This window comes from Psittacula echo (assembly GCF_963264785.1).
Source record: "Psittacula echo genome assembly, chromosome: 9".
In the NCBI taxonomy this organism is placed as follows: Eukaryota; Metazoa; Chordata; class Aves; order Psittaciformes; family Psittacidae; genus Psittacula; species Psittacula echo.
The window spans coordinates 19,682,504-19,703,684 of NC_137745.1; the positions used below are offsets into that span (position 1 = coordinate 19,682,504).

General features: G+C 58.3%; 2 protein-coding genes across 3 annotated transcripts in view; one reads left to right on the forward strand and one right to left on the reverse strand.

Annotated features, from left to right (window-relative positions):
• Positions 1-2,656, forward strand: part of RAD54L2 (RAD54 like 2) — a gene marked incomplete at its 5' end in the record, with an annotated part of 43,899 nt that extends 41,243 nt beyond the window's left edge. Inside the window, 4 exons of the mRNA XM_080625670.1 lie at positions 36-232; positions 702-791; positions 1,353-1,445; positions 1,664-2,656. Of these exons, the coding sequence (XP_080481796.1) occupies positions 36-232; positions 702-791; positions 1,353-1,445; positions 1,664-2,652 (1,369 nt within the window). The 3' untranslated portion in view covers positions 2,653-2,656. The remainder of the gene's footprint in view (positions 1-35; positions 233-701; positions 792-1,352; positions 1,446-1,663) is intronic.
• A 4,131-nt stretch (positions 2,657-6,787) lies between these two features.
• Positions 6,788-18,766, reverse strand: LOC308225013 (semaphorin-3D-like). Of its 2 annotated transcripts, XM_080625460.1 has the most exons (17): positions 18,473-18,766; positions 13,851-14,011; positions 13,130-13,192; positions 12,786-12,905; positions 12,356-12,458; positions 11,790-11,918; positions 11,355-11,500; positions 11,035-11,149; positions 10,809-10,878; positions 10,317-10,461; positions 10,015-10,237; positions 9,810-9,898; positions 9,321-9,362; positions 8,950-9,107; positions 8,715-8,779; positions 8,393-8,523; positions 6,788-8,315 (listed from the first exon to the last, which is right to left on the reverse strand). In XM_080625460.1, exons 1-17 carry the CDS (start codon positions 18,594-18,596, stop codon positions 7,899-7,901), a joined length of 2,301 nt encoding a protein of 766 aa, XP_080481586.1. In that variant the 5' UTR covers positions 18,597-18,766; the 3' UTR covers positions 6,788-7,898. The 2 variants fall into 2 exon arrangements, with proteins under 2 accessions (XP_080481586.1, XP_080481585.1); XM_080625459.1 differs by having other exon boundaries at positions 10,809-11,149.
• Between the last annotated feature and the right edge of the window lie 2,415 nt (positions 18,767-21,181).

Below are 21,181 nucleotides of genomic sequence, written 5' to 3' on the forward strand. Positions count from 1 at the left end.
GGGGCACTGCACTTTCCTCCTTCTTCTCTCACTAGGCGACCAGTCCTCAAGGGTGAGGACAAGCCAGTGGCAAGTGTCCGCCCAGTTCAATCCACTCCCATTCCTATGATGCCTCGGCATGTCCCCATAGGCAATGCAGGATCAACCTCAAGTTCCAACCCTGCTGTCAACTTTCCCATCAACTATCTACAGCGAGCTGGTGTCTTTGTGCAGAAGATTGTCACCACCACAGGTGAGTGGTTGATGTTCACAGTGAGTTGAGTTGCGATGCCCATGGTGAATTGAGGAGTAGGGTGAGTTGCTGATGCCCACATGGGCTGTGAGCATCAGAACCACTGATACTACCTCTGCATTTGAATGGTTCCTCTGTACCTGGGGGACTTTCCCTGCAGGTGTGCAAAGGGGGTGGGTCTGGTGGGTTGTTTAGAGTGAATTTCCCTTTAGAGGGCCTTAAGTACTGTCACCAATTGTCCTTGTTGGAACAGGGGAGATGCTGTGCCAGAGCATCATGGTTTTTGCTTCCTTGAGCCCCTGCTCCCTTCTGATGCTGCTCAGAAATCAACCCAGGGCTTGGTTCTAGCAGCACATATAGAAGAGACGACTGCATTGAAGCTAAAGGGTTTGGTGGTGCACCTCCCCACTCCTGACTGTGGCTGGTGTGTGATTTCATGAGCACTGTTCTGTTTCTTCCCCACTGCCAGATATTGTGATTCCTGGTACGAACACATCCACTGATGTACAGGCAAGAATCAGTGCTGGAGAAAGCATCCACATCATCCGAGGGACGAAAGGTAAGGCTCTGTCTTGGTAAGACTTGTGGATAGGGTCCTAGCCAATGCTAATTAGCAAAGACAAGGATGTAAAAGGATGAATCAGTCCCTCAAGATGAAAAGAAACAAGAAGGGGAGGAGATCTAGACTTTCAGTGGCTTGCTTGCAGCCCATGCTTTGGGTGTGCTGCCATAGCTGATGTGTCAGGACTATTGCAGCAGTGGCTGCTCATGCCTTTGAGAGGAGCTGTTGAACTTTGTGGCTTGGTGTCTCATTTTCACAACACATACTGCATATACTGTGGCAGCGAAACACTTCCTGGTGCTCCCAGAGCAAACTTAGTCTCAAGCATGAAGTTCCACATTTCTCTCCCACAGCACACTGGGAGGGGGAGCTCCAACACAGGAAAGCTGAAAGTGGAAGTGAGGAGTGAGGAATGAGGAAGGGGACAGAAACCCCTCACTGACCTCCCTGCATGATCTGTGGGCTGGCCTTATGCAGCACTGCTGTACTATTCCTGTCCAGGCAGTCTCACAGGCTCCTGGATTCAGGATGAATGAAGTTGTTCTGCCTCTGTTCCAGGGACGTATATCCGGACCAGCGATGGGCGGATTTTTGCCATCCGGACCACTGGGAAGCCAAAGGGCAATGAAGACCGTCGAACAGCTGCCTCAGGTAGGGGCTTGTGAGCGCTATGTGGGGCTTACTTACATGCTTTCCTACCTGAGTGTCTGGGGTGGTGTTCCTTGGCCATGTTCCATCATGCCTGTGTTCAGAGCAGGCCCCACAGTCTCCCCACGATCCTCCCCACCTTCCTTTCTGCTGTTGCCTCTCTGCCCCCAGGTTTTTCTCCAAGGTTGTCTTTCTCACCTCCTCCATCTCTTTGTTTCCAGGCTCCCAAAGCTCATCACTGGAGTCCACAAGCAATGGCAGACACAGTGCCTCATCACCGCAGCTCCCCAGCACGGAGGAGCTCACTCGGCCCATATCCCCTGACAGCCCCGAGATCATCAGTGAGCTGCAGCAGTACGCAGAGGCAGCGGCTGCCCGGGAGTCCCGGCACAGCTCTCCCAGCACCAACGCAGTGCAAGGCCTCCCTGCCCGTACGGACAACGCACCCAGCTTAGCAGCTCGAGGAGCCGAGCAGCATGTGGGGATTCACTGCATGCCTCCCTCCGTGTCTTCAGCCCTGCCAGCCACCAGCCAGCACATGGATGCCCACTCAGTGTTGGACTTACGGGGCAGCAAGCGCAAGTCAACCTCACCATCAGCTCCAGAGGAGCAAGCCCGCAGGCAGCAGAAGAAGCGGCAGTTGCCATCGTCCGTGCAGCCGTACGAACACGGGTACCCCGTCTCTGGTGGGTTCACCATGCCTCCTGTCTCTTTAAACCACAACCTAACCCATCCATTTGCCTCCCAACCAGGAAATTCCTTATACATGGGCACTAGCTCCTCTTATTACCAGCTGCCCAATTTACTCCCAGACCCTCATCTGGTGTTCCCTGTGACTACTGACCCTCTGCTGACAGCCGGCACCGCCAGCTCTTCTGCTGCTACCTCAGTCACCGCCAGCGTCCCCTCATTCATGCTAAACCCTTCTCTGACAGGGGTGCTGCCCAATTACTCGCTTCCCTTCACGCAGTCACTCCTGCCCGAGCCCAGGATGTTTGCTCCTTTCCCAGCCCCCGTCTTGCCTAGCAGCCTTCCCAGGAGCATGGCATCTGCCTACCCTGGCTACATGTCCCCTCACTCGGGCTACCCGGCTGGGGGCCTCCTTCGGTCCCAGGTGCCTCAGTTTGAAACCCAGGAGGTCCCAGAGGTGGGATGCAGCTCTAATGACGAGGACAAAGACGACGATGTTATAGAGATCACAGGGAAATAATGGGCCCAGCTCCTGCTCAGTCTCAGCTCTGCCAGGAGGCAAAAGTTGCAGGACCTTTTTGGGAGACAGGATTTCCCCTCTGGGCCACGGCAGCGGGTGGAGAAAGATGCGAAGGGTGTGGCGTGGGGGTGGTTTTGTTCTTTTCATTTTGTTTTGTTGTTGTTTTAGCTGTCAAGGATCCGAACTGTATTAGGAGCTGGGAGATGGGAGGAGGATAGAGTGGACCCATGAGGCCTGAGGGCCGGGGGGAGCAAGAGCCAGGGGAGGAGGGGAGCAGCAATGCAAACCATAGGAGTGCCTCCCTCCCATGCTCTGTCTGTCTGTCTGTCACTGTTCTCTGTCTTGTCTGGAAGGGGGAGGCTTGGTGCTGCGAATCAAAGCCCTTCTCAGGCCTGGAGGCACAGGCCTGACCACTGGCAGGGCCGAACTCCCTTTCACACGAACTGCCTTATCTGTGAACTTCTCTCACTCCGGGAGGTGTGGGCTGGGGGTGGGGGGGGTGACTCCAGCAGAGGTTGGGGACGAAGTGTTTTTACTGGGGAGGGAGTGGGGGGGCTTCTACATCATGTATGGGGGGGGTGGGATTGATGTGAAAAAAAGAAGAGGAAAAAAAAAAAGGAACAAAACACCCCACAAACAATTTGTGATCCTCTTCAAATTCACGTGGAACTAGTGTGAGGTCTCCCGGCAGCCCCTGCCACAGTGGTGAGGGCAGGGCTCTGGTGGGGGCTCCCTTGGACCCTTCGGGGGGGTCACGTCCAAGGTAGGTTGGTCCTGTGGTTCTGATGCCAGCTCTGTGTGCCAGATGAGTGGAGCAATCCCAGATGTCTCAGTGGCCATCAGAGGGGAATCCTAGCGACTTCCCTGGTTCTGTGGCTTTCCATGGCCATGTCTCACCCAGCTGTGGCCCACCACGGGAGGTGGGCTCCCTGCTGCTTCTGAACAGTTCAAGGCAAGGGAGAAGGTTGGGGGGACACACACACACTGGACCCAGTGCTAGTTGCTGTTGAATCTGATTGTAGCAACTTCCCCCTGCACAGAATCTCTACATTAATTTATTTCATGAAGGCATAATATTTATTGTTTGGAGGAGTCTTTCTTTCTACTTTTAAATTAATTTCCATATTAAAAAATAAAATGCTGGCCTCCATCATGCAGTGGTTGTTTGTTGGGTTGTCTATGTGGGGAGAAGCAGCTGGTTGACCAAAGCATAGCCTAGAAGCAGGGCCAGCTGCGGAGGTTACCTCTTTCTGAGCAGTGTCATGTTGGCTGGATGTGCCCATCAGGGGATCATGTCAGAGCAGGGAGGAGCTGCTCTGCGTGTTCTGCAGCAGCTGGAAAGAGGATGGAGTCCTCCTGTTGTGTTGGGGCAAGTAGAAAGGCTGTAAAGCCTCCCATGCTCATTCCCAGTGAGGAGAAGGGCTGTGGGACATGCAGAGTTAGGAAGGCAGAGCTCCTGTGCTTGGCTCAGACCTGCTCTGCGCATGGGAGCAGAGGCTGGCCCTAGCCCTGACAGCAAACATGCTGGCTGCTTACCTGGGTGCAGGGCTCCTAAGGAGAGGCTGGGCTACTCAACTGCAGCTGGACTTGGTGTGTGTGACTGTGTGAACTTGTTAGGATGAAGACTTGGAATCCAGGAATCTGTGTCGCGTCTGGGCGTTACCAGGCAGATGTGCTCCCTTCCTTGTGTGGGATGTTCCTGGGACCTTAGAGCACTGGTAGCTTGTAGGAGACCTCTTGGGCTGTGGAAGCTGCAGTCACTGGTGTTTGCTGGGACCAACTAGTAGGAAAGGGCAGGATGTCCTGACATCCTCCATCAAAGGGGCGATGGAAGATTGGGACCTCCCTTCCTGAGCGAGGGGGGGGGGGGTGTGCACGCATGCACTACAAAATCATAATAAAAGATGTTATGGGACTTTCCTAGTATCTTTCTCTGTTCAATGGACATTGTCTGTCAAACATAACCACGCCATTCATAGAAGCCTTAGATCAACAGTTTAGCTATGCAAATTATTTTAATTATTTTTTGAAAAAAAAAACCCAAACATTAAAATAGTGCTTTCTTCTTTAACATATCCTAGGAGTTGAAAACCGAGGGGTTCTGAGCAAACTGCTGGACAACTTGTCTTTGGATGCACCATGGAAATAAAAATCAAACCCCCCCACAAAAGTAACAAAGCAAATTAACTGATGGTGTTCATGCAAGTTTCTCCAAAGACTTGACAGTGCTGCATCTGTGAGTCGTGCCCTCCTGTGCTGTGTGTGTCCACCTCATGCACAACCCTGTGACACTGATTGTATGACGAGCTTGCCCAGATGTCCGTTGCATTCTTGTGAGGCTGTCAGTTTTCCAGTGGATTTGGGAATGGACCTAGGCAAGGGCTTTCCTTGTCGAGAGTAGCAAGCGTTGAGACCTGCGGGTGCATGTGGGAGGCCGGAGTGGGAGCAGCCCCTCACCAGTGCCCTGCTGCAGCCCCTGTCCTCATGGGTGGCAGTCAGGGCAGTGGGGTTCATCTGAGGGACCCTCCCAAGTCCTCTGTGGCTCTGTGCTGGGACAGGGCATAAAGCTGCGGCTGGGGCAGTTGGCACTGCAGCTCTAGATGTGATACCTGTGCTGTTTTCTCTGCTCCTTGCCTCTCCAGGAGAGCACCCGGGGCTTCCTCAGCAGGCCCTGATGAATCCCATGCTGTTGTCTGACCTCCGGGGGGTTCCTTGGCACAGCCCAAGCCCTGTGGCTGTAAGGAGCTGGCAGTGGCCAGCACTTATCTGCTGCAGGGTGCACGCTTGTGCAATGGGCTGGCAGTTCAGGGTGAAGTGCAAGGGCTCTTCTGGCTCCTGCATGGCCATGGCAGCTTAAAGACCCCTCATTGCCCTCCTGTGCTGTGTCCGTCCCCCAATGCAACCAGCTGACAGTGGCTTCCTTATGCTGGGATACATCTGTGGCTCCAGGCAGCCACAGCATGGTGACCCTGCACTGCAAGCACCCAAGTAGAGCCCCAGCCTCCTGTCCTGAGCACGGTGGGGCCATGCAGCACCTCTGTCCCCCTCATCAGCCCCGTGCACTCCCTCAGAGCCTCGGCAGAGAGGTGGTCACAGAGGTAATAGTGATACCCTGGCTGGGGGCTGGCAGCAGCTGGGGGTGCTCCAAGGCAACCAGAGGCACCTGCAGCGTGGTGGGCAGGATTTCCTCCACCCCACAAAGACCATGATGGTGTGCAGGTTATGATGGGGCTTTCCAAGTGGGGGGACCTCGCTGAGCCCTAAAGCCTCTCTCCCATGGAACTTCTTCTCCCCCTCATCTGCTCTCCCCAGATTTTATTCTTTTTCAGCATGTGGTTGTGCTGCAGTGGGTTCTGTCTGGGTTTCCCTGAGCCCAGAACAGGAGCTTTCCCTGCACGGGTTAACTTCTGCTTTTGCTGCTGAATTTTTATCTCCCAATGACCGGATGGAAGCAGCTGCCAGTTGGCAGCAGGGCTGTGGGTGATGCTGAGGGTGTCAGTGCAGGACTCTGCTGAGGGGTTTGGACACTAAAGAAGATCTCTGAGCACAGGGCCGTGGGGGTGTCCAGCTGCCCCCCACATTGGCACCCAGCCTTCAGCCCTCCTCTTTAAGGTGGGAGGTTTCCACTCCTGGGCACAGTTGGGTGAAGGCTGGGTACTGCTGCAGGACATAATGCCCTGGGCAAGGAGAGGGACTGTGGCTGTGCCTCAGTCTTGATGTTCTTGTTGCTTCCTACTGGTAGTGGCCCTTGGGGTATTGGGAAGGTCTGTGGGGAGAGGGCAGCGCAGCCCAGCCTGGCCCATGGATTGGGCAGGATCTGCTGCACACTGACCTCCCTGGGGTGCCAGGGTGGGGTGGATGCAGGTACTCGTAGAAAGAAGATATTCCAGCAAGCAAAGGATGCGATTTCCATGGGGGCTTCACTTCATATTTTGGCTTAATGATGTCAGCAAATTGGTGAATGCAAGAGAATTGCTGTTGGTTTGTGGGTGGCTTCCAGGCCAACAGGGACAAGTACAGCAAATACCTTCATGGCTGGTGTTTCTCGCCACACTGGAGTGAACTTTGTTAATCCAGTCTTGGAAGTACCGGGGGGGGAGGGCTGGGGCGGGGGGCAGAGGTTAAGAGGGGAACATAGTCCAGTTAGGATACAGTGAGGTGATGGCTCCTTGTGACTCAGAGCAAGTGCTCCCTTCAAGGGGACATGGTGGAAGGGAGGGAGAGCAACCTGCCGCCTCCCAGACCACAGGGCTGCTTGTGGCACCAGGCTCGGAGCTGCAGTCTCTGGCAGACCCAGGGAGCCTGAAGGAATCCATCGCTGAGTCTCATCTGGGGTTTTCTGTTGGTTTGGGGTTCTTTTTCTGTTTTTTTCCTTTCTTTTTCACTACCGCCTTAGTTTGTGGCCTGTCTTTTTGTGGTTGGAAAGAGGAGTCTCGCTAGCAGGGTGGGTTGGTCGGATGGCCCCACGCATGATCGTGTGCTTCCCTCTTCTCTGTGTTGAATGGGACGCGCTCGCCTGATCTCCCAGAACAGAGACTTTGAACAATTTATTGTTTATATGATGTATTTATTTTTACTTGTGTTTCATGTCATTTTTTAAAAAAATAATAAATTGTAAGTTGGTATAACTGCCTGGTGGCTCTCTTTCATTTGTTTTTGCAAAATACATGTCAAAATCAACCAGCTGGTGTGGTCTGAAGTGGAGCAGAGCTGGGTGTGGGCATCTCTTCAAACCCCAGGTGCCCAGGCCCAACAAGGAGCTGTGCCCTGCTACCTCCAGTGGCGTTTGGAATCCACTGGTACCTGTGCAGCCACCCAAGTGAGCATCCCACCGGAGCCTGCTCCCTGTGGAAGGGAGGGAGGCTGGGGGCACGATGTCCGCGTCAGGGCTGAATGCTGCTGTGTGTTGAAGAGCCATCTACGGGAGCTCACCGTTTCCCTTCTCTGTCCTCTGTGCTTATTATTGCTGCTGATAACAATTGTCATGAAGGGCCAGGGGAAAACAGGGAGAATAAATATTCTGCAGGGTGTAAGTAGCTTTGAGTCCCGGAGCCGGTAGGGGCTGCGTGCCCTGGCCCCAGTGTGCCCTGTGGAGAGAGCATGGAGGGGACTGGCAGGTTTGAGGTAGTAACAGCGAGGCGCTTTGTGCACAGGAAGCTGAGGCGTCTTGGAGCTGATCCTGTGAGCGAGAAGGGCCCCGGGCGGAGCGGGGAGGGAGCGGCGGGCGGCCCCTGCTCCTCTGCCCCTCACAGGGGCTGGCGGTGCCGCCGCACCCGGCCACTCTTGCTGTCCGGGGATGGGTGCTGCCACTTCTGGTGCCAGGCTTTCTGCCGCTGCCTCTCCTGCAGCCGCAGGGCGTTGCAGTAGACGTCCAGGCTGGTGCCCGGTGCCCCCAGGGCCCGCGGGAAGCCCTTGTAGCCGGGGTGCAGGTCAATGCGGGGCCGGGGGCTCTGGTGGGTCCCTCCCAGCTCGGCTCCCTTGCTCCGTTTGTAAGGTGGCAGCTCCATGGCCTCGTGCCTGATAATGCGGAGGCTGTACCGGGTGAGGGGCCGGGAGAAGAAGCGCTCCATGGCCTGACACTCGTAGGTGCCCGCGTCCTCCGGAGCCAGCTGCCGGATCAGCAGCCCCTGCTCCAGCACCGAGAAGTGCCCGTTGCTCCTGACCTGAGGCAAAGGCAGAGCACCGTGGGTCAGTCCCTGGGACAGAGCCACCCCTGCGCCTCGTTCCACTGCCCTCGTACCTCGCTCATGCCCGTCTCCTCGCCGTGCCGCACCAGCCACCGCACAGTGGTCTGCGGGGAGCGCGCCAGGCACTCGAGGAAGGTTGAGTTCTTCTCCACCCCAAACACCAGCTTCTCCACAGCAGCGGTCCCTGTGCGGGACAGGACAGGGGAAGGGTGAGTACCCTGCACGGGAGCTGTGTGTGGCAGGCGGGGAAGGAGGGAAGCACGGAGCACTCGGCACAGGCTCTGCGGTGGACACCGGGATCCCAGCACTGTGCTGGCCTTGGGCAGAGCTGGTGCCTGCACCGGGCTCCCCGGGGAGGCTGGGGCTGGTGCTCACCCTCTACGGTGTCCTGACACTGGCTGAGCGGGTCAGACTTTAGCACGTCCTGGCAGCGGGCACGCCTGTGGGGCAGCAGACAGGGCTGTGGGACCCCTCATGGCAGAGCAGCAACAGAGAAAGGAGGGCAGAGGGGCAGTAGGGGTCTGGGCTGATGGATAAAGCTCGCCCGTCCCTGCTCCAAACACCATCCTTTTGCACGGGAGCAGCAGGGCTGGTGCGGGTCCACATTCACCTCTTCTCGGTGAGCACGTGTGGGGCGCAGGTCCTGCTGTCCCAGGTGCAGTAAGGGTCCCTGGCCAAGCAGCAGTCGGTGCAGGTTTTGCCGTAGAGCTCGCAGCGGTACAGGGAGAGCTGGATCAGCCCGTGGGTGCTGCTCACAAACAGCTCCTGCTGCTCAGGCAAGAACAGAACCAGTCAGCACCCATGGCTGGGGACTGGGGCAAGGTGCGGAACCTGCCGTGCTGGGGTAGGGGCAGTGGGAAGCAGGGGGAGTGTGAGGCAGAGACCCCCGAGGCTGCCCTGGCAGGATCCCATTCCCTAAACATGCAAGCCCTGGGGACAAGGCACCCAGGCAGAGAGGCTGGGGCAGGAGGGAGGACTCACCCTCTTTGGTGACAGCTTCATGTCCAGAACGGGAGAAGGCACCTGGAGGGGAAGGAGAGGGTGCTGCAGCCCTGTGGGTACATCCTAGGTGCCCCAGCCCTGTGAGCACCTCCTGGGTGCCCCAGCCTGTCAGTGGGGCTGGGACCCTGGCCCAGGTCCCTGCTCCCAGTTCCACCAGCTCCATACGAGTAGCCTGGGCTGGCTCTGCTCCATGTGGCCCTGCCTGCAGCCACGCTTTCAAACCTGGGCTCAGCCCCCCCATTTCAGTTCAAGCTCTGGTGTGCTCCCCTATGCCCCCAGGGACTGGATCGAGAGCTGAGAGATGATGTGGCTCTAGTGCTCCTGCTTCCCCTCCATGGTAATTGCATGGGCTGCCACTGGCAGAGAGGCGAGGGACACAAGAGATGCCAGCAACCTGCTGCAGGAGCTTGAAGGAAGGATGCCAAAGGGTGAGGGGAGGATGTGTGGTCCAGCCCTGGCCTCCCGTACCTTAGTGACGCTGATCTCCTCCAGGCTGATCACCTCGGTGCCACGGCTCACGCCACCGGCCAGCCCCACCTTCAGGACTTTACCTTCATCTGTGAATGCAGCGGGAGAAGGAGCTGTCAGGGCCGGTGTGCCATGCACTGACAGCATCCCTGTGGTGACAGCATCCCTGCGCTGACAGCATCGCCAGGGCTGTGTGATTTCCCACCTGTGCCAAGGAAGAGCACGTCGTAGTGCCGGTTCTCCATCTCCAGCCTGTGCACCAGCAGGCGCCGCAGCCGGTAAGGAACATTGACCCTGGCCAGGACAGGCTGGCGGCCCTGTGGGTACACGGGCTCCCACATCAGCTGGTGGGTGCGCATGAAGCTGATCACCTCGTCGGGGAAGTCTTTGGTGGACTGCAGAAGGGGGTCATATGTCTCGCTGGGGCACTGCATGGAGGCACGAAGGCTGCATCAGGGCCAGGCCACTCTGTCCTGCCCCCTCCCACCCTGCTCCCCAGCCCCTTACCGTGCCAGGGCGGGGATAGGGAACACGGCCCTTGTATTCTACCCAGCGGTAGTCAAATCCCTCCTTGTGTGCGAAGGGGCCGCTGAAGGCAGCTCTCACGGCAGCCATGGAGTAGATGCAGACAGCAGAGCCACTGAAGACACCGCTGTGGGGAGCATGGGGCTGTCAGTGTCCCTGCTGCTCCACGGGGACACCCTTGAGCCCATCCACCTCCTGTCAGCCCTGGGGTTGTGCATGGAGTCCCTTTGGCACAGCCGGTCCAGCCTGGGCAGCTGCTGGCCATGCCAACACCAAGCCTGGTGGCTTGGCAGGTGGATTGGTGAATCAGCAGCAGGGAAAGCAGTGACTTGGCTGGTGGCCTTTCCTCTGCCAGCTGGGTGCCAGTCTTGCCCTCCTGCCCATCCAGGGCTCTCCATCTCCCCATGGAGCAGCACTGGCGAGTGGCTGGTGATCTGCACTGCCCCAGGTAGGGGGTAGCACAGCCCTGCTCACCTGGAGACCGTGAAGAGCCCAAAGATGAGGGGGTTCTGGGGATCCCGGGTGCGCAGGAGGAAAACATCCTCTGCAACGAGACGGGTGGATGTGAGGCACAGGAGCTGGAGCGCCAGTACAGGGGATGTAGTGGGCATCCTCAGTGTCAGTCCCACCTCCCTGGGGCATGCTGGGAGGAGCAGCCATGGCAGTGCTGCTCTGGCTGCAGGCTGGGCTGTGCACTCACCGAGCTGGTCAAAGTGTGTCTCGGTGCCGTGGGGCCCGGGGATGGAGCACACCAGGCGGGCCTTGAGGAACGTGCTCCAGCGGTTGATGAGGCTGTGCTTCCCTCCAACGTCGTTCTGAGCACCAACAGGCAGGCTCAGCCCTCTCTGAGCCTCCCCCACACCTCACGCTCCTCCATCCCCATATCAGGTCACCCTCAGCCCTGAGCCCTCTGCTCTTTGTCACCCTCATGTCCTGCTGTTGGACCCAGCTGGGCCCTGAGGAGGTGAATCCTACCTGATGGGACACCCAGCCATGGCCTGCTGGCCTCTGGTGACTGACCTTGCAGACCCGGGCCACCCTGGCGTGGATGTGCCTCCTCTCCCACTGCCCGGCTTCCATGGCTGTCTCACGGAAGAAGATGTAGACCTTGTCATCATGCGGGTTGTAGGTATCAGGGATGGCGTAGGCACCGACGAATGCAGGCTCTGCAGGAGGAAGGAACAGCACAACATGTCCCTGTGCCCTGATCTGACCCTGTGGTACTGCCCTTGGGAGCAGTGTGAGATGCTGAGGGTACAGAGGGAGCCCCATGGCAGAGCCCCATTCCTGATGCTCAGGCTGCAGAGTGCGTGCTGGAGCTTGAGTCCCGGCTGAGGCTTCATCAGTGCCTCCCCCAGCAGAGGTGAAGAGAACCAGACCACTGAGCTCTGGGCCCAGTGCTGGCCCCAGCCTCCCCCCAGCAGGCAGGAGAGCCCCCATGGCCCCTGTTCCTACCATGTAGCCAGTGGTCCTGGTTCTGCTCCGTCCGAATGTAGCTCTGCTCAGCCCCATGGACCCAGGTCCGGAAGAAGGCAGCGCTGCTGCCCATGAAGTCACTGGAGGTACCAGAATACAGCTCCCCATCTGTGGGTCAGAAGGGTGCTGGGTGGGTTGGGTGCTACTGATGGAGGCTCCCTGGAAGGTCTCCCCTGTGTCCCCAGAGGTGCAGGGAGGGTGGAGGTCACAGAGCCTGTCTGGGAGCATTCTCCAGACCCATGACCCAGCACAGCTGCTGCCTGGCCCTTCCTCAGCGCTGGTACAAGGTGGGCAGGCTGCTGCTGCTGCTGCACTCCCCGTGTGTGCGCTGCTCCATCTACAACCGCACTTGTGATTCTGTGCAGGAACCACAAGGTCACGAGCTGGGCTGGGAGCAGGCTCTGCAGGATGGCTCCTCTCGCTCACACACACTTGGGCACCAGCCCAGGACCACAGCAGGAGCAGGCACTGCTGCCAGCACCTCCCAGCACAGATCATTCCCAGCACTCCCACCTTCGGCATCCTCTGCTCCCCGCTCCTCTTACCCACAAGGAGTCCTGTGAAGGGTTCATGGGGGCTGTACGGGCACCGTCCTCGCCCCGACTCCAAGGAGTGAGTCACCAACCGCATGGTGGGAGCTCCAGGACCCTGCCAGAGCCAAAGGAGAGGTGTCAGCCATGGGGGAGCCTGGAAAAAAGCTGGACATGTGGAGAAGAGCTGGAAGTGCTGGGCTCTGATGAGCAGGTCCCTTGAGAGGGCTGCCAGGACCTGGTGCTTTCCCCACGGAGGGCACCCTGGCACTGCCACACCAGGGCTGCTACTTGCTATGCTCAGCAAGGCCACCTAAGTGCCAAGAACCACCAGGCTGGCCGGCCACCCTCCCCTGGCTCCGGGGCTCCCTATACCCCCCACTTGCTGAAGGGGGGGTCTCTTGCCATCTGCAGTGGGTATGGGTCTGGCCAGGGTGTCCCTCACCTTGCTCCGGGCTCCCAGCTGGATGAAGGCACAGACGGGCTGGTAGGAGCCGGTCCCGCAGGCAAACACGTGGGTCCTGTTGAAGGGCTGGAGGAGGCGGATGAAGTTGGCACACTCCGTCTGCGCGAGGGGAGATGTTTGTTATTGGGCTGAGCCCAGGTCTGGGCGCTCATGCCCAGCTCCATGGTGTGTCTGCTCGGGATGCAGGAGCCCGGCCAGGTCTTGCCCTGGCAGCTGGCAAGCTGAGCTGAATTCTGGCTGGCTCAACAACCTCATGTCAGGCAGAGCGCAGGGCTCCCTTTTGAGGTGATGTTGGTGTTTAATACCCGTGGTAAGCTGCTTACCTCCACATTCTTCCCAGCCAGCTGGCAATGGTCGACCTGTTCCCGGGAGGCTGGCCAGAAAATCTGCAACACAAAGACCCCAGGATGCAGCCCTGCTTTCCTTGACCAGGGGCACTGGTGGGAACATGCTCGGCCGAAGGGCGCTGCCAGGCTCAGGCACACGGTGAGGGGCTGCTCTGCAGTGGCTCTGACACTCTTGGGTCCCCAGGGCCTGGCTGAGCTTGGCAGGCAGCCTGCAAACAGGCTCAGAGGGAATCTGGCACAGGGTCAGGGCTGGGTGGGCCACGGCACGCCCGTCAGTGGGCAGGAGATCCTGGATCCCAGCCCGTGGGAACGCCAGGCTGCAGCGCCTTAATGGGCTTTTCTTTTGTTGGGCTGGAGCCGCGCACCCGCCAGCAGGATGTCTTGGGATGACATTAGTGGTCTCGCTGCTGGAGCTCCTGCAGCAGCAGCAGGGATTAGGTGGGATAACAGGGCTCCAGGCACTGCCCTTGCACCGCACCGGGGTCCACCCAGGTCTCCTGGCCCTGTCCCTCCTCGGCGTCGACCCATCCCAGCGGGGCTCAGCATGGCCAGGGATGGGTTGACCCTACTGATTGGGACATCCTGGTGTAAATGTGTCCCCGGTGACGTTAGAGCAGCCCAGCTCAGAGCACATCTACCTCCACACCCCGGCATGGAACCAGGAGCGGCTCCTGGGGAGGAAGGGGCTAGCACTGACCTTCTCAGGCTCCCTGCTGGGATGGTCCAGGTGGAGCAGGAAGATGTGGTTTTTTGCTCCCACCATCAGCCAGGCCCTGTCTTCATCCACCAAAAGGGCTTGGAAATCCATCCCATCCCCAGAGGCCAGCAACAGGCGAGAGCTGTTGGATTTCAGCAGATCTGTGGAGCACGTTGTGGGAGAAAGAGAAACCTATCCATGAGCAACACAACAAGCAGCCAGAGGCCCAGTGCTGCCCCTTTCCAGGACAGCTCTGGCTACCCACCTCTGCCCAAAGGAATCTAACTTTCCAGCCAATACCCTAGCAAAACCCCACCATCTCGGTGACCCAAAGCTCATCACGAAGCCTCCTCCCATGAGCCTACCTGGAAGAAACAGTGAGTCACCCCTGCAAAGAGGAAAACTGCGCTGACCGTGCCCTGGGCTGGTTTGCAGGGTTGGGGGCCCAAGGAGCCCAGGCTCCATTTCAGAGGAGCTCTTGGAGTCCGAAAGCCTCTGCACCCTGAAACCATGGGGAGAGGGCTGAGAAGAGAGGAGAATTGCTTGCTGTAACTCCGGGCATGTTTCTCTGGGCTTCAGAACAAAAGAGTTTACATAAAAAATGGGTTTTGGCTATCTGCTGGGGCAAAGCATCCCTCCAAGAGAAGGCTATGTAGAAACACAGCTGCCACAGCCCAGCTGGGACACCTTCCCTCTGTCCACTCCAAGGCCTTTTAGTGTGCCATGGACCTAGCTCCATGTGGAGCAGAGACATGGCAGCGGGAAAGGCTCTGCTGCTCAGGCTGTAGCCCCTCCTGTGCAGCAGCCAGGGGTGGCCAGCATGACCCCTCCAGCACAGTTGCAGGCACGTGGGTGTGTGAGAGGCACAATAAGCTCTTGTCTCCTGGTTAACTGCTCCTGAAACAACACCCCTGGGGCTGTGATGTGCAGCACCAGGTTTGGGGCTGGCTGCTGGGGTGAGCATCCCCCAGAACTGCCACAACGACTGCTGCACCGGACATGGGATCACAGCAGCTGTCATCCCAGTGAGCTCCTGCTCCCAGGGATAAAGGCAGGGGAGGCCAGCAGTGAGGTTGAACCTTACAGCTTCCAGAAGTTACAGCACACTGCTTTCTTCTTCCAAGGCAGTGGGATACAGCTAGGGACAGGCTGGCTACACTGGCAAGGCTCTTGCCTTTGGTGCTGTGCAGGAAAAGGTGCAAACACAGGGCCATGGGAAGGGGACATGGAGATAGACTGCTGCTGGATGGGAGGTGAAGCACAGCTGGAAACCCCAGGGTGATCCATAAGATCCAGGCTGAGAAATGACCCGAAATCATGTGGCTTGGAGCAGTGTGTCAGAACAGAGGGGAGGAAGCTGTCAAGGGGAGCAGTGCTGGCCAGGTGATGCGTCACGGGTGGACGTGCAGCCCCAGGTGCAGGTGGGGTGTACGTGGGCACGGGCATGGCTCCATCTGAAGGGAACCGGCTGACCCGGAGGCTGCGTCTCTCTTCCTTCCACCCCGTTTCCAGGGCAGAGGGGAAGCGGGGCCAGTGCCTGCGGGCTGGAAATGCCGCTGACGTCTGCTGGTCCCTGCGGGGGAAGGACCTGCTGGGCCGCAGGCAGCAGGCAGGGATCGCTGCCCGGATCCGCCGCAGCCAGGCTCGCTCCCAGCTGGCGCTTCCTTCTCCCCTTCCTCCAGGGTCAGGCTCCAGTTACTGTGGGACACAAACCCTCCTCTGCCAGGAGCTGCTCCCGGCTGCCTCAGAGAGCTCCTGACCCTCCTCCTGTTCCCACAACTGTTGTGCACAGCCCCACTTCATTCCCCCTACCCTTGGGTGCCGCAGGGCTCTCCTCTGGGTGCCATGGGTAAAGGGCAGCACATTTCCAAGCCATTTCCCAGCAGCTGAATGGGATTAACAGCTGAATTCCTGTCCCTGCCTGTGGGCCATTGTCACTGCTGGGTCCCAAGCGGGCTGCTGTGCATCACCCACCCTCCTGTGTCTGCCAACACTGCCGGCACCTGCCCAATCGGGGGGGAAATGCCGGGCAAGTCATTGGGAAGTTGAGTTGGGGTGGAAGGGAAGGTCAATGGGTGCAATTAAGTAGATCTGCCTGAAGTATGAAGGCAAGGGTCAGGCAGGATGATAGAGGAGCCCTCCCTGCTGCTGTGATAGTCCATGGGAGGATCCTGGGAGGAGTTGCTGCCCTGCACTGGCACCATGAGCCCTCTGGCAGGGTTAATGGACTATGGGGATCTGAGCCTGACTCTGTGGCAGTTCTGCTCCCTCATCAAGGGGATGTTGAGTGCCACACACACAAGGCATTTGATACAAACCCCAACCTCGAGGCAAGGAACCAGGCGGTCTTTGCAGCAGCCGCACAGTGGCTAAACCGATGGGTGAGCACAGAGAAACATCCTCTCCTTTGTGTTCATTGTCTCCCAAGGCCGCAGTGTTTTTGTTTATTGTCAGGACCACTGTAACCGCCTTGTCCCATCCATCATCTCCTCCTGCCCCTCAGCGACAGCATCCTCCGTGCAGGGCGACCCTGGGCTTCCTGGGGTCACAGCCCGGCTGTGCTGCAGGGCTGCCCTCTCCCCTTCCCCCAGACATTACACAGGGCAGACCTCGGAGAACATCCCCAAAGCCAGGGGGAAGCTTGGTGCTAAACCTGGCTCCAGCCTCTCACTGCTTTTGGCTGATAAGAGATGCCAGTGCAGCTTGGTGCCGATAACCAGAGACCCACCAGCCACTTGCTGTATGGAGATGGCTTCTGGGTCCTGCCCAGATGAGCTGGCTGCAGATCAGAGGCTGGCAGAAGACCCATTTGCCAGCTCCTAGCTATGCCTGCCCTGGTCACTGCAGTAAAAGGAGCTGGGAGGCATGCTGTGGGCTCGCTGCATAGCTGCACTGCTCCATGGCCTCGGAGAAGAGAGGCTTGGCTCCGAGCAGCACCAGGGCTGACACAGCCTGATCCAGAGCACCCAGAGGCTGCCTTTCACAGGCAGTGATTGTTAGTGTGCTATTATAAACCTCCCTGGCAGGGTGGGAGCCACTGCTGTTGTTCCTGGCCCCATGCCCCATGCCCCATCCTTCCTTTGCTCTCCCAGCCTTTGGTGCTGTCATTTCCTTCTTTCAAGCCTCTTGCATCTTCTCCTCCTGCCCCACCAAGGGCTCTGCCTGCCTCCCCCCTGCTGGGATCTGAGGGTAAGGCTGATCCTGTAGACGTACTCTCAAAGGCCTCCTTTTATTTATTTATTTTAGGGGGTTTTAAACCTAAACTTCTCAAGGCATTGTGTCCTTGAACCTGCCCCGTGCTGTCCGTGAGTCACATCCCCTGCCATTGTTCACGTTGTCCTTGAGCCCTCCTGATGCTGGGAGCTTCCTCTTCTGCCTCTGCCCAAGACTTGAGGGCTTTTGGCATGTCTGGCCCCAGCACACTGTGGAGCTTTGAAGTCTGCAGTCCCTCTGTGCTCCTGCAGCCTTGCTCTGCCTCCTCTGGCTCCAAGGAAAGGCAGACCCTGCACCGTGTTTTCAGTATGGGCTATCAGCAGGGTCAACTCCCTGCAGGGATATCCTGCATCCCTGGGAGGTCCAGCTCTCTTCAGTCACAAGCTGAGGGCATCTATCACCTCTCTGGCTGGAGAGGAGCTTCTCAGGGTGATAGAGCAGGCCAAGAGGATGGCACCAGAGCTTTAAGTGCAATAGCCTTGGAAAAGCTGCACTGCAACCTCACAGCTTGTAGAAGGGCTGGTTGAGCCCTGGGGACGTGCTGAGCTGCCTGTCCTCCAAAGCAAGTTGCTCTTTTTCACACTAGAGAAGCTGAAAGCAGGTAAATTGGCCAAGCCTGTGCTGCAGGTCCAAGGCCGGGTGACCAGCTGCAGGGCTCTGCTCTAAGCTCAGGTCATTCCCCTGCAGAGACCCTTTCCCTAGAAGCTCCCTTTCTGCACTTCTCTGCTGGGCTGTGCACTGCTCTCCCTGTCAGTCTGCTCTCCTTGCACCTTCCGATCACTGAAAGCAGCCCCTCCTTTGCATCAGCAACCTGTGCCTCCCCTGAAGAGCTCACAGTCTCAACAGGCAAGACAGGTGCAGGGAGAAGGGTGAAGTGCAGAAGGGAAATGATCAGCACAGGATCAGCCTCTCCTCGCAGGAAAGGAGGGGTAAAAGCAGGAGGGCTCTGCTGGGGCGGTACTGTGCTGGTGGGAGGCAGGGAAAGGGGCCAGCAGCACTGCCTGGGGTTCAGTGTCCCCACTGCACTGTGAGCATGAAGACAGGGGACATTCCCCTGGGGCTGCCCAGGTCAGCTCCAGCCCAGGACACACCAGAAGATGCCCAGAGTGAGTCTGAGCAGAAGGAGATGTCCCTTCTGGTCTCCATGTTGTGATGGACCAGGGCAGGGTACTCCCTGCTCAGCACCCTTCTCTGATGCCAGCAGCACCAGTGCAGCATCCTCAGGTGCTGTGCTTGGAGCTGCATCCCTAAAACATCCCAAGGGCCCAACATGTGGAGATGTTGCAGCTGTAGCAGTGGGGCTACTGCCTGCCTGGCTGCCCCCTTCGCTCCCTGCCTATAGGACGCTCTGCCAACCCTCCCAAGCAGGATGCAGATCCCAAAGACACCCATTTGGGCAGCCCCCTTACCTTTGTAGGCGAGACGAAGGCGTGGGGCATGCTGCTTCCATGCCTTGCTGCTGCCCGGCTGCTGCAGGAGGAGGCAGAGCAGGACTGCGGCGAGGGGCAGGCTGCAGCGAGGTGCAGGATGCATTCTGGTGCTCAGGAGTGGGAAGGGGACACCTCGTCCTCACAGCACCATGGTCCAGCGCTGAGATGCCACCTCCACTGCCAGCTGCAAGCAGAGGAGGGAGAAGGCTGCACTGCGGTGGGCTGTGTGCTGGTCAGGACCCTCAGCCCGCCGGCCCCTGGCTGCAGAGGGTGCTGCAGGGATGGTGAGTGATGGTGTGTGACGAGGCACAGCCTGGGGCGCTGCGGCACCCACCACAAGCGCCTGTCAGTGGTTATCAGAGCAGAGCATCCGCAGGGCTCCGGGAGACAAGGCTTGTCTGGAGGAGCTCCTGCAGCCCGAACTGGCTGAGCTGGGAGGGAAAGCAGGGCCAAGGAGGCGGATGTCTCGCTGGCTGGGCTGTCCTTGCAGCCTCAGCGGTCATCGATGGTTCTGGTAGGGTGAGGAGCATTCTTGAACATCTCCACTGTTGTGGGCTGTGCTGGTCCCTGTGGGACACCTTGCACCCTCCACCTCCGGGAGCTGTGCTCACAGGGTCAGTGTGGGTACTGTGGCTGGGAGATCCCTGCACTGGCTGCTACCCAGGATCTCCAGCATGTTTCATGTCCAGGGACTCCAGAGGACCAGCTATTACAGCCTGCCCAGGGAAGGTGCCATGTGAGGCCAGAGTGCCCATGGCATGTGATACTTGGGAGTGTTTGGATGTGAGCATCCTGGGGGTGACTGATGTGAGGGAAGCAGTGAGGAGTGCCTGGGGAGCAGTACACACTCCAGCAGGCTTTCAAGGCTTGACTCTTCTGCTAAATACCTGCTCTGCTCCCAGTGCTTGACCAGAGCCTGGTGAGGGATCCCAAACATTCACCTTATCTCAGGATGGGGTTAAATCCTGTCCCTCTGACTGAAGGGGGAGTTAAAGTTTTGGAGCACTGTCCATAAATACCACTTCTGTGATCCCTTCAGCATCAGCCATGGCTCTGTGTGTACAGGATACATCACTCTGGCTGGCAGCTCTGGTCACCGCAGACCTCTCCAAGGCCACCAGCATCCGCTGGCTCTGGGATGCTGCAGGCAGGAAGGACTCTTACATTCACACTCCCACAGGGATGTGCAGGGTTTCAGAGCCTCCTCCGCCAGCTCCCACACCTCCTGTGGGGAGCAGGGCCAGCCTGCCAGCAATCTGCAATTAATTCAGGCAATTTAGGTGCTTTTCCCTGCTTATAAACGTCCCAGCCCTAACTGGCAGCTGTGAGTAACTCCCCCTCTTGCTGCGTATTAAGTTCTTCCAGTTCCATGGCTGAAAGATTTTAAATGAGCTTTTTGCCTCATTCCTGGCCAGAGGCTCTTGGCTCTGGGAGCAGGGGATTTCTGCAATCCGGTGGAGGACTGTAGGAGAGATGGTGCAGCCGAGCCTCTCCAGCTGCCTTGGTCTCTGCCTTCCACAAGAAGGAGCACTCACCCTGCTTAGGGCGCAGGTATTGGGCTTGTGGAATTGGGGTTTCTCTCCGTGCTGGCAGGAAGGGAGCAGGCAGCAGCCCCTTGGCATAGCTCCTCTCCTGCCCATTCCCTGCCCTTGCTGCTGCCTTGCTTTCACTCTGGCCAGCACAACCTGCTGCTGCTCCCATCCAGGAGACCTGCCACCACCGTGGACCTGGATGCAACCTCAGGGTGGCGGCTGTGCTGTTTTCTGTCTCTTTAGCTTGATTCTAGAGGAGGGAGCTTCCCAGGTAGGAACCCCATCACCCACACTGGGGACCCACTGACAGGGACTGCTGCCCTCATTTCCCTCCCAAACACCTTCCCAATGGCTTTCATGTGCTGGGGATGCTGCAGCACTTTCAGCTCTTCCCTACACTCAGCCGCCTGCAATGGAGTCTCTCAGACCCATACTGCAGACCCACAGCCATGCCCTGAGCACTGCAGTCCCGGGGTCATCACAAGGATGTGCCTGGGATTCAGCAGGGATGTTTCTTCCTTGTGCATGTGCATTCGGTCGCTGAAGGACTTGGGAAACTGCTGGCCTCTAATTGCAGCTTTCTATAAATGGAGCAGGGCCTGCGCTGGGCTTAGGTTTGGGCTAAGCCAGCCCTGGAGGAACCTTCCATGACCCAGAGCTCCAGGGGATGCCGGGGTGGGTTGGCATTCTGAGGATGGCAGGCAGGGCACTGCTACTGCCTCAGGACACACGCGTGCATGGCCACGGGGTGAGCTCTAAGGATGTTTCACATGCCTGCAGCAGGGGCTGGGGCAGTGGGGCAGGCACGCAGGCTCCTGTGTACAGCTGGGTTATACCAGCACTCCAGCTCCTCATCCTGCCACAGGCAGGTTTGATGGTGGCAGGAGCCGCAGCCACACACACAAGGAACCCTGAGCCCTGGCAGAGCTTGGCTGCAGGGTCAGGGATGGTGAGGATTGTGCTGGAGGGGCTTGTCAGAGGATAACCTGCAGTGAGAAAGGCTTCCCCTGTGTGTCATTCTTTCACCAAGACTTCAGGGCTCCCCTGGGTCATGCCCAGGCAGCAGTGAGAGACTTGGCACGTCCTTCTCCTGATGCACAGCCAAAATCCCAGGCTCAGCATCCCTCACTGTGCCAGTCAGAGCAGAGACACTAGG

Excerpts from the sequence above, each read along its gene's own strand:
- LOC308225013 (XM_080625459.1), bottom strand. The coding sequence starts at position 18,596 with ATGCATCCTGCACCTCGCTGCAGCCTGCCCCTCGCCGCAGTCCTGCTC. Across the intron at positions 10,238-10,316 it reads CCTATCCCCGCCCTGGCACG|TGCCCCAGCGAGACATATGA; the intron begins GTAAGGGGCTGG and ends GCCTCCATGCAG. Across the intron at positions 8,780-8,949 it reads CACGTGCTCACCGAGAAGAG|GCGTGCCCGCTGCCAGGACG; the intron begins GTGAATGTGGAC and ends GCTGCCCCACAG.